Genomic DNA, 12,166 nt, shown 5'->3' on the forward strand with positions numbered 1-12,166 from the left:
CTTATTTAACTGATTTTAATAGTCTGTATTTAATTTTTAAATATTCAGTACTGCATTTGTTTTGTGAAAATAATAACATTTGCTATTAGTAGAGACATGAACTAAAGCACTAGTCAAATAAATGGCTGTTTTTGGAAATTGTCTTTCAAGTTTTATGTAGAAAAAAACAACCTCTAAATATTTGTGATAATAGTTGATTTTGGAAGGTCACTCCAGTTACATCAAACATATCTACTTCAATAAGTTTCAGGGAAGGGAGCAAGTTTTCTAAAGTTATATTTCTACCAAACTACAAAATTACCTCTATTAAAAAAATTTAACTCCTGATTTCTAGTCAAGATGGTGGAGTAGGTAAATGCTGTGCTCACCTCCTTTCAGGACCACATTGACTATAACTAAACTACAGAACAACCATCATTGAGAGTTGCCTGAAGTCTAGCTCAACCAAAGCCCTACAACTACAGACATATAGAAGAAGCCATGCTGAGACTGGTAGGAGGGGCAGAAACACAAAATGAGCTGGTCCCACATCTATCTGTGACCATTAAAAATCAGTAGGGATATCTCAGTTGCAGAGATCACCCCCTCCCTGGAGGAGTGAGGGGCCCCAACCCCACACCAGTCTCCACAGACCAAGCTTCCAGTCCCAGAGAGAGAAGTCCCCATAACTTCTGGCTGTGAAATCCAGCAGAGATTGTGGCTGAGTGAGATGGAGGGCAGCTGTAGTCCTATGTACTCCTCTTAAAGTGCCCACACATAGACATTCTTGCTGATGTACTCACTTGCTCTGAGCACCACCACTGGAGCAACAGCTTGAAAGGCTCCAGGTACATATGGGGAAGAAATTAATTGTCTGGCTTCAGGGTGAGGACTGGAGGGGCAGCTTTCCCCCAGAGGGAGGAGATGGTAAAAGCCATTGTTTCTTTGTTGAGCCCTCTTCCTTCCTGCATGCAGAGAAAGGCAGTTGCCATATCTGAGTCTCCATCAAACTGGCTATCACCTTTCATCTGTCCCACCTTAGTGATTCCCTGAAACCCTGTCCCACCGAAATTTCAGGCACACCCAAGCCACCTGCAGTAGCTTTTCCATGCAAACAATCTGTCTTAGCTCATGCTGTGGACTTTCACAAGCTCTCTCAACTGTTCACAAAATGGAAAAAACAGCACCTAGCTTCAGCATGTCCCGTATATCTGGCTAAGCAGCTCTAAGCCCGACACTAGCGACAGCCAGCCTCAGTTTGCAGATTGGCCTCTTGAGGAAACTCCAAGCACAATGCAGGCAGTGGTCATCTGCAGATTGCTATGTGGCTCATACCAGGTGGTCCTGGATAGAGCACAGGCTTTGGCTAAACTTGGCCTGCAATGGGTCCCCTCAAAGGAGGCCCCAGAACTGGCACACCTGGTGGCCAGCTTCAGATCAAGCCACCTCCAAGGATGACATACCCAAAGAGCACACTGGGCAGGCACCAGAGCCCTGCTAAAGTGAACAATGCTCTGTAGGGTCAGCCCTTGCATCATTGTTCCTCCACTGTTGTCACAGCCAATCTTCACAACCAATTAGCCTGAGGGTCAATCCCTTATATTGATGTGCAAACAACAACCCAGGCTCAACTACAACAGGAGGGCACACACAACCCACAAAAGGGATACACCTGGAGGACTAGCCAGGTGACCACGAACACTGCACCACTGGGTCCCACAGGACACCTATTATATAAGGCCAATCTACTAAGACCGGAAGGCATAACAGCCCTACCTAATACATAGAAACAAACACAAGGAGGCAGCCAAAATGGGGAGACTAAGAAATGTCCCAAATGAAAGAACAGAACAGAGTTCCAGAAAAAGAACTAAACATAATAGAAACAAGCAATCTACTAGACACTGAGTCCCAAACACTAGTTAAAGGATGCTCAATGATCTCAGGGAGATTTTCAACAAAGAGATAGAAACATAAAAATGGAGACAAAAAAAACCATAAAAAGGAACCAGTCAGAAATAAAGCATACAATAAATGAAACGAAGAATACATTAGTGGGAATCAACAGATTAGATGAAGCAGAGGACTGACTCAGTGATTTAGAAGACAAGGTAGTAGAAAACACCCAATCAGAGCAGCAAAAAGAAACACTCCAAAAAATGAAAATAGTTTACCAATATTCACATCATAGGCATATCAGAAGGAGAAGGGAGAGAGCAAGGAATTGAAAACCTATTGGAAGAAATAATGACAGAAAATTTCTCTAACCTGGTGAAGGAAATAGACATAAAAGCCCAGGAAGTGCAGACAGTCCCAAACAAGATGAACCCAAAGAGGCCCACACCAAGACACAGTATAATAAAAATACCAAAATTTATAGACAAAGAGAGAATCTTAAAAGCAGCAAGAGAAAAGCAATTAGTTACCTACAAGGGAGCTCCAAGTCTGTCAGCTGATTTCTCAACAGAAACTTTGCAGACCAGAAGGGATTGGCACGAAGTATTTAAAGTGATTACAACCAAGATTACTCTACCCAGTGAAGCTATCATTTAGAATCTAAGGACAGATAAAGAGCATCCCAGAAAAGAAAAAGCTAAAGAACTTCATCACCCCCATACACTGTTGGTGGGAATGCAGATTGGTACAGCTGCTATGGAAGGCAGTGTGGAGGTTCCTCAAAAAATTAAGAATAGAATTACCATATGACCCAGCAATCCCTCTCCTGGGTATCCACCCAAAAAATCTGAAAACATTTATCCATTAAGATATACGTGCTCTGATGTTCATTGAAGCTTTACTTATGGTGGCCAAAACATGGAAACAACCAAAGTGTACTTTGATAGGTGATTGGATAAAAAAGTTGTGATATATATACACAATGAAATACTATTCTTCCATAAGAAAAGATGAAATGGTACCATTTGCGACAACATGTATGGATCTTGAGATTATTATGCTAAGCAAAATAAGTCAGACAGAAAAAGTCGAGAACCATACCACATATCAGTGAAATGTGGTATATAAAACTGAAAACAACAGAAGAACAAGACAAGCAAATGAAGAAACAAAAACTCACAGACACAGACAATAGTTTAGTGGTTACCAGAGGATAAGGGGGGAGGGTGGTGGTAGATGAGGATAAAGGGGATCAAATATGTGATGATGGAAAGAGAACTGACTCTGGGTGGTGAACACACAGTGTGATATATAGAGGAGGTATTACAGAATTGTACACCTGAAATCTATATAACTTTACTAACAATTGTCACCCCAATAAACTTTAATTAAAAAAAAAAAAGAAGTTCATCACCACCAAATCAGTGTTACAAGAAATGTTAGAAGGGCTTCTTTAAAAAGAAGAAGAAAACAAAGATCAAAAATATGAATCATAAAATGGCAATAACTACATATCTATCAAGAATCATTTTCAATATAAATGGGTTAAATGATCCAATGAAAAGATAGGGTGGCTGGATGCATAAGAAAACAAGACACTTACATATGCTGCCTACAGGAGACTCACTTCAAATCGAAAGACAAACAGAGACTGAAAGAAAAAGGATGGGAAAAACATTTATCATGAAAATAGGAACAAAAAAAAAGCTGAGGTAGCAATAGTTATACCAGACAAAACAGATTTCAAAACAAAGACTATAACAAGAGACAAAGAAGAACCCAGTAATCCCAATTCTGGATATTTATCCAAATAAACCCAAAATGCTACTTTGAGGGGACATGTGCACCTATGTGTTCGTTGCAGCATTGTTTACAATGGTCAAGATGTAGAGGCAGCCTGGGTGTCCGTTGACGGATGAATAGATAAGGAGTAGGCGGTACATACATACAATGGAATATTGCTAGGCCATGAATGGGAAAGGGTTCTTGCCATCTGAGGCAGCATGGATGGACCTGGAGGGTACTGTGCTGAGTGGACTATGTCAGACAGAGAAAGACAGATGCAATGTGATTTTGCTTATATGTGGAATCTAAAGAACAAAATAAACAAACAAAACAGAAACAAACTCATAGATACAGAGAACATTTTGATGGTTGCCAGATGGGAAGAGGATTAGGGTGAGTGAAAAAGGGGAAGGGATTAAGAAGTACAAACTGGTTGTTACACAGTAGTCATAGGGATGTAGAGTGTAGCATAAGGAATATACGTAGTCAATAATATTGTAATGACTATGTATGGTGTCAGATGGAAATGATAGATGGGAGGGGGTTGAGCAGGATGGAAAAAAGTAAAAGAATTAAAAAGTACAAATTAGTAGTTACAAAAGAGTCATGGGGATGTAAAATACAGCATAGGGAATACAGTCAATAATATGGTAATCACTATGCATAGTGCCTGGTGGGTACTAGACTAATCACTTCTTAAATTATATAAATGTCTAACCACTATGCTGAAATTAATATAAAATATTATTTAATGTCAAAATAAATAAAGTGTAAAAAGAAAAAAATTAACTCCTAAAAATTAAACCCACATGCAATGTCAAAAAAGAATGTACTTTTTTAAGGGCAAGTGACTAAATTTAATAGAATCTAAATCAAATATTGCTTACAAAGATCTGAATTAATTAGACTTAAACCTAATATAATTTAGTATTAAAAGTGGATACATAAGAAGGTGTTTTTTAAAGGCCATTTGAAAGAAAAATAACTTTTCAAATTAAAATAGTAATCAGATTCTTAATAGATTTTTTATTAAATTAAAATAATAAATGTCCTTGAGCCATTTAAAATCACTACATTTTAAATATCAATTAAAATGGTGTTTCATAAACTGTAAACACAACCTATTAGTGTGGTCTGACCAACATTTTTACTTAATCAAAGAGCATAGAATACTTTACACATTTTAAGGGTAAGAATATTTTGTCAAATTCTTATTTCAGTTGTGTGTGAATGCAGGTTGGGAGAAATTATGTAAAATTTATGTCTTTCTGAGTGTCACAATGGAAACATATATAAAAGCCACTAGTCTAAGGCTTTAGGGATTATAGTCAAACATGTAAGAGGATTTTTAAGAAAGGATGAGTAACTACCTATAGTTCTGCAATTGCCAAGTTACTAGAGAACCAGCAGGGAAGAAATGGGGGATAAAAAATGTCACAAACTATATTCAAGGTATGAACTTTGTCACAAAGAAATGAAGCGAGAGCCCAATCATTACACACAGGATGTAAGGATACAAGAGGGTCAGCTGAAATATGACAAGAGTTACCACACTTACATCAAGACAACCATCCAAAAATGGCCCCACAGTCTGGGGTGATGAATGAATGAGCCAAAAAGCAAAGATCCACTTGGCTTTCAGCTGGAACCTCAAAGGGAATTTTCAGATTTTCTCCAACCTCTCCTGGTCACCTCCTAACCTTTCCTTCTTTTGCTCATGAAAGTGGTGCAGAGTATTAAGTATTATAGAAATGTCACACTATCTACTTTTCAGAGTGCTCTTATATATTTCATATATATGTAGTCACATTTAGAATCGATAAATCCCTACTAGGCAGAGCAGAGGAAATCAATCACACACACTGATGACACGGGAACAGCGGAGTTCTGGGCACTGGCTGGTCAGTGCTCAGCCTGGAGATTCCCAGCTCCTCTCCAAACAACTGCTATTCCAAACACAGCTAATATCCATTTAGTGCTGCCTCACAGAGAGAACAGCCTGCCACAAGATGACTGCACATGCACTCCAATTCAGTTTAATGTCAATTTACCATACAATGTCATTAACAGAAACACATTCTTAGTTTAAGTAAAAAAAATTTTTTGATCTCAATTAAATATCATATACGATTTTTTTGTAGACATATTAATTACTGGCTAGAAAACACATATCTTCCCTGTTATAAATAAATATTTGAAAATCAATGTAATCCATCCTATCAATAGACTAAAAAAGAAAAATCATGTGATATCTCAAATTCATGAAAATTTTTAATATTTATTCACAATAAAAACTGTCCCCTAAACTAGGAATAAAAGTAAGTTTCCTCCACTGATAACAGGCATCTACAAAAAACCTACAGTTAACATCATATTTAATGGTAAAAGAGTGACTGCATTCCTCCTACAACCAGGAAAAAGGCAAGGAACTTCACTCTCATGCCTCCTAGTCATCATAGTGGCAGTCCTAGATGGTGAAAAAAGGCAAGAAAAAGAAATGAAATGCATACAGATCAGAATGGAAAATGTTAAATTGTCTGTATTCACAGATAAGATGATTGTCTATGTAAAAATGCCCCAAAAAATCAAATAAAAAAGCTACTAGAACAAACATAAGTTATTTTGGCAAGCTTGCAGGAAATAAGGTGGATCTAAAAGATTTATTTTCATATATTAGCAATTAACATTTAGAAACTGAGACGTTAAATATACCATTCACAAAAGCATTCAAAAAGAGGCAATACTTAAGAGACAAATTCAATGAAATATGTATAAGACCTGTTCTCTGATAACTACAAATGCCACTAAGAGTAATTAAAGAAAAAACAAGTAAATGGAAAAACATAGTATGTTCATGGATCAAAAGATTTATTGTTGTTAACATAACTATTCTCTCCAAATTAACCTATATATTCCACTCAATCGAATCAAAATCTCAGCATGTGTTCTATAAAAATTGTCAAGCTGATTCTAAAATTTAAATGGGAATGCAAAGGTCTTAAAATAGGCAAATCAATTTTGAGAAAAAATAAAGTTGCAGGGGTCACAAGACCTGATTGTAACACTTACTATAAAGCTACAATAATCACCGTATTTGGTAATGGTGTAAGTATAAACCTATGGGACACCTGAACAGAATAAAGAAGCTAGAAATATACCCATGTATATATGGTCACTTTATTTTCAAAATGCCAAGGTGATTGCAAGGATAAATTTTTCAATAAATGATAATGGAATAACTTCATATCCATTTGGAAAAAAATAAAATTCCACCTTAACCTTACATAAGAACAAAAGTTAAGTTGAACTGAACATAGACCTACATGTAAAAACTGAAATGCTAAAACTTATAAAGAAAATATTTATGGCTTTTGGAAAAAAAACTTTTCAATTAGGACATGAAATAGTGAACCATGATAATAATAAAAAAAAAAAGATAAATTTTATTTATCCTTTTTTATTAAAAAAATTAAATTCCATCAAATTTTAATCTCCTGCTCTGCAAAAGACACCTTCAAAAAAAAACAAAATAGCAATTCACAGAATAGGAGAAAATAGTCATAATACACACATCTGATAAAAGACCTGTATTGAGCATATATAAAGAATTCTTCAATTCAACCACAAGAAGATAACACAATTTTTTAACATGTGCAAAAGATTTAACACTTTAAAAAGAAAGCTACACAAATGTCCAATATGTACATGTAAATATAATTGAACATAATTAGTTATCAGGGAAATGCAAATTAAAACCACAATGAAATGCCACTATACAAGCACTTGCAATGGCTAATTTTTTTTTTTTTAATGATTATACCAAAAGTTGGCAAGAATAGGGACTAACTAGAGTTATCACACTTTTCTCCTGGGGATCTAAAATAGTATAAGCAGTTTAAAATCTATTTGGGAGATTATAATTACATATAATCCAGAAATTCCACTCTTAGTTTAGAAAAATGAAAACATGTATCTAAAGACATACACATGAATATTCACAACAGCTTATTATTAGAGTCCCCAAAATGTAAACAATCTGACTGCCCATCAATGGGCAAACAGATAAAAAAATAAATAAAAACCAACTGAAGTGTAGTCATTCAATGGAATATTACCCAGAGATTCAAAAAAGGAACAAGCTACTGATACACCCAGCATTAATAAATCTCAAAACCATGCTGAGTGAAAGAAACCAAATGCAAAATGATACGTTTCATAGGACTCCTTTTATGTGAAACTCTAGGAAAAATAAATCTAATCCACAGTGCTGGAAGAATAAATTTGTCATCTAACTGTAATGAAAGTGGGGATTGAGAGATCATTTTGAGGTAGTGGAAATGTGGTAGTGGTTACATGGGTGTATGTGTCAAAATCCATCAAACTGTCTACTTAAAATGTGTGTGTTTCATTATATCTAAATCATATCGCAATAAAATTGTTTTTTAAAAAGGAAAGACTGGTCCTTGACTAGACTTGAGAGTAGAATATTGTCTCCTCAGTAGTTAGGCCGGGTTTATAGTAGTTGGGCTGGGAATAGGAAGGCCGTACATTCCAGCTGCATTAAGTACCTTTCATTTGCCCACATGCATATGAACCATTTAATTTGTCCTCCAAGCCCTTTTTTTGCAGTCAAAGTACTGTCTTGTATCTCTACTGACTGGCGGAATGTGGTCTTGTGGATAATTCATTATCGAGAAGACACATTAAAGGAACCACTGCCACGAACTCATGAGACTTCCCTTCCCCTCCTTAACCTTTTAGATCTTGACCATGGGTAAGACAATAATCAAATATAGGGAGACAACCTTCACTTTAGGGTGTCTCCAGTCCACAGATAACCAGGGGAGAAAATGTAAAGAAAGTGTCCAGAATAGATGCCAGGTCACTACCAAACCAAGGAATCTATGGAATCTGAAACAGAGCGAAAAATTGTAGTCCAATAAGCAAGATTGTAGGTAGCTTTGAGGGATGAAATATGCCAAGTATAACTTCTCAGGTTGCAATATATAGGTCAGAACAGTGTTTCCCAAAGAACTGGACAAGTACCAGTGGTGGCACATGACATGATTTTAAGGATTCTTGAGATGAATTGGAATAGTAAACCAAATATGGTATTAAATAACATTGAATCTCATGATGATTTCTTCTCTAGTTCTCCTAGTTTTTGATTATGTGTCAAAAAGCCTCATTTTGTGCTAGTATGTATTTAACACCTCTTTCTTCTCTCTTAAAAACAAAAATACTGGAATGCAATAGCAATGCTTCTTTGTTTACATAGTTATCTTCTATTTATGGCAAGTAAACTGGTTTTTCATTTGTGGTAGTGATTCCAAGGTTCTGCATAAAATAAATGTTCTTCAGTAAAAAAGGGAAGCAGCTAATTTATTTTTAAAATAGGTTAAAAATACTATAGTTGAATATTGATATGATGATATATGAATACCTGAGATTGGATAACAGTACCTTAAAATGTTAATTTGTAAGGAACAATGTGTATCTTTGTATAGATATTACATATCAATAAGCATTGAATTATTATGACATGAATAAATATTGAAAAAGATTCACTAACATAATATTTTCATGCCATAAGTTAGTTTTTAATTTGAATTACTGGCCCTTTGTTTATTTCTCACATTTTCCGATTCCAGATTACTGATAAAAAGTGAGATTAAGATTTTCAGTATCACGTAAATTGGGATAAATGCCATGATATTGGGGGAATGGTAGGAATATTTCGGAACAATAATTCCATTCTACCTCTTTCTGCTAATGAGTGCTCTCACTTGAGTGTGGGTAAAGAAGCTATGCAGAGGTAACCATAAAAAAAAAAAAAAGACTCTGTCTCCATAAAAGTTGGGAATCTATTAGTTTTAGTTTTGCTATATTTTTCTTTTCCCCCTCATTGCACATTTCAATATCTTTCCTTTAAAAGAATCCATAAAAATGTACATTTATTTTAGGTCCACTAATCACTTCCAAAAATATAATTCACGTGGACAAATTTCTTCAAAATTGTAATGCTGTTGTCAATATTTTGACAGTTACACAATCTAAAAAAAAAAAAGTCAACCTCTGTTAGGCTCTAGAGAATTTTACAGAACAGTAAAACTGGTTTTCTTATTTGAAGAAACAAAAAACAGGTTGGTTTCTACCATGTTTATGATTTCCCAAGAGTAAAATTAAATTTGGAATGAACAAAGGTAAACCCCTTACCTGTTGGAAGGTGCAGTGTTATGTTGTTGCAGAAATCTGTGAAGCAGCATTCGGTTTTGGTGACATTGTTGGAACTATGACAGAAGACTTGAGCATTTAATTCTGGGAGAGAGACACAGGACTTGGTCACCTGCTCTTTTCCATTGGTTAGCATAACTGAAGCCCAACATGCTCCTTCTGTTTGGCAGGTGAAGTTTGAAGAGTCGCACAAAAGACATACACACTTCAATCCTGCAAAGTGAAAGGCAAAAAAAAGCTTTAAGATACAAAAGACATCATACAAATCTGTTTCATAATACTTGAGTGTAAAATTCAATCTTAATGAAAATTGAGGGAGGGTTTAAATAAACAGCACTAGATAAACACATGCTAATGCTGTTACTCTTCTCAGCCGTGTGTTTTCTTAAACATGCTTGACCAATCATCATTTACTTTGCTTGTATTTTTATGAATTTGTCCAGTTGCTATTATATTTTGAAACAATTTTCTCATCCAATGTCTAAATCCCTCCTTCTTAACCTCAGTCAGCTCATTCCTAAATCAATAACTTCTATGAATCGCTAGGATACAGTAACACAGCAACCAAGGGGTACTGTCTGGCATCACTTACAGAATATTAAACTGTGGTTATAACAGCTGTGTAACCAAACAATCCAGTGTATTCTGTTCATTTACTCTTTCTCCTTTAAACTTTCAAGTGAATGTGCTAAACACAAACCTAAACATAGATATATACAGCTCCAAAAAAAATAGTGCGATTCTTTACATGTTGTATATTCTGTAATATTTTAAAATTATTGTTATTGTCATCGTACCTTTAAGGCATTGATGAACCATTAAACTTCCCCTCTTCACTAAACAATACATTTTAGAATGAAAGTTATTTTAACATAGACCATGGCCTTCAGGCAATTTTCTTTAATGAACACATCTATTCAAAAAAGCAAAAACACGCCAATTGTAGAATATCATATACCGACAGCAATAAAACTTTCAAAAATTAGGCTGTGCTGAACTTAATCTGTTCACTACGTAAGTTTTCCCCACATTCCCCATTTACCATACACACACATACACCCCACGTTAACTCACATGTTCCTTGCGCAGTATGTCTGTTCTGATGTAAAATATCTGTCAGCATGAAAAGTCCAGTGGTTGTGAGCAATTTATTTAAATTTGCTTAATCATATTGTTTTTACATAGTACAATACTGAATAAGCCTTTTGCATCACTTTAATGAACTTTTTCTTAAATCATAACTGCCCACGACAATTATCTAAATGTCTAATTTTACCATACAATCATTTTTATTCAAATTAAAGTCCTTAAATTACTAATTAGTCAAATTGGAGTTGATTTTATACCTGTAAAATATTTGATACATAAATGGAAATTTTTATACTCAACTTCAAATACCAGTATAAGAGCAAATATGGATAATATTCCTATATAACTGGATAAGTAAGAAAGAACAAATTACACATTAATAGAAATTATCTCTTCTTTTGATAATTTTTTCTGACCAGCAAAATATCATCCTCTTAAACGTTTTTATTCCTATGTGTTAAGAGAAATTCAATCATAAAATAAAATGCTATTTTGTTATCAACATTGGACCAAGCATAATAACTCACTCTTTTATTTATTCCAATGGTGATCAATATAAATAAATATATTTTGATGTTGCTATTTATGTACTAGAGTGGCATCTGGTGATAGTCCAGGTAAAGTTCAGGAAAAGATGAACGTCTCAGTCCTAGCTCAGTCACTCACTTGCTGACTGACTGTAGAGAAGATATTTAACCTTACAGGGTCTCAGTGCCTTCCTCTGAAAATGGGAAATAAATTGAGAGATGGGTAGTGGACCCGGAAATCTTGAAGTCTCATATGGTGCCAACATTTTATGACTATGAATTTATAATTTATGGATTTTCACAATTTAAAAATATGGAAAATTCTTTGACATCAGGAAACTGACTCCACTATGGTTATTCTTCAATCTCATATTTTAAGGGGCTGAAGTAATGAAAGTTAATTCTCCTGACACACAATCTCAAACCATGTGTTACTAGACTCCTCATCAGAATCTCCTTGAATTTTCTATTTCCAAAAGAAGCCTAGCCTAGAAACCAAAGCAACTAAGAAATATGGACCCACTAAGTAAAGACAACTATAAAGTACTCAACAACTAAACACATGTTAGTCTCTTGTGTGTTTATCATTGTGTATAATTCCCAGTGCCACTGTGGGAGTTACTTGCCACTGTCTACATTTTATTGATAATGAAATA

General features: G+C 35.1%; 1 protein-coding gene across 2 annotated transcripts in view; it reads right to left on the bottom strand.

Annotated features, from left to right (window-relative positions):
- ACVR1C (activin A receptor type 1C) overlaps window positions 1-12,166 on the bottom strand; it is a 73,836-nt gene that overhangs the window by 37,664 nt on the left and 24,006 nt on the right. For both annotated transcript variants that reach the window (XM_019727183.2, XM_074336648.1), the window contains one exon: window positions 9,877-10,107. In XM_019727183.2, coding sequence (XP_019582742.2) covers window positions 9,877-10,107 — 231 coding nt within the window. The remainder of the gene's footprint in view (window positions 1-9,876; window positions 10,108-12,166) is intronic.

The sequence above is a fragment of the Rhinolophus sinicus genome, linkage group LG01 (assembly GCF_036562045.2).
Source record: "Rhinolophus sinicus isolate RSC01 linkage group LG01, ASM3656204v1, whole genome shotgun sequence".
NCBI classification, from domain to species: domain Eukaryota; kingdom Metazoa; phylum Chordata; class Mammalia; order Chiroptera; family Rhinolophidae; genus Rhinolophus; species Rhinolophus sinicus.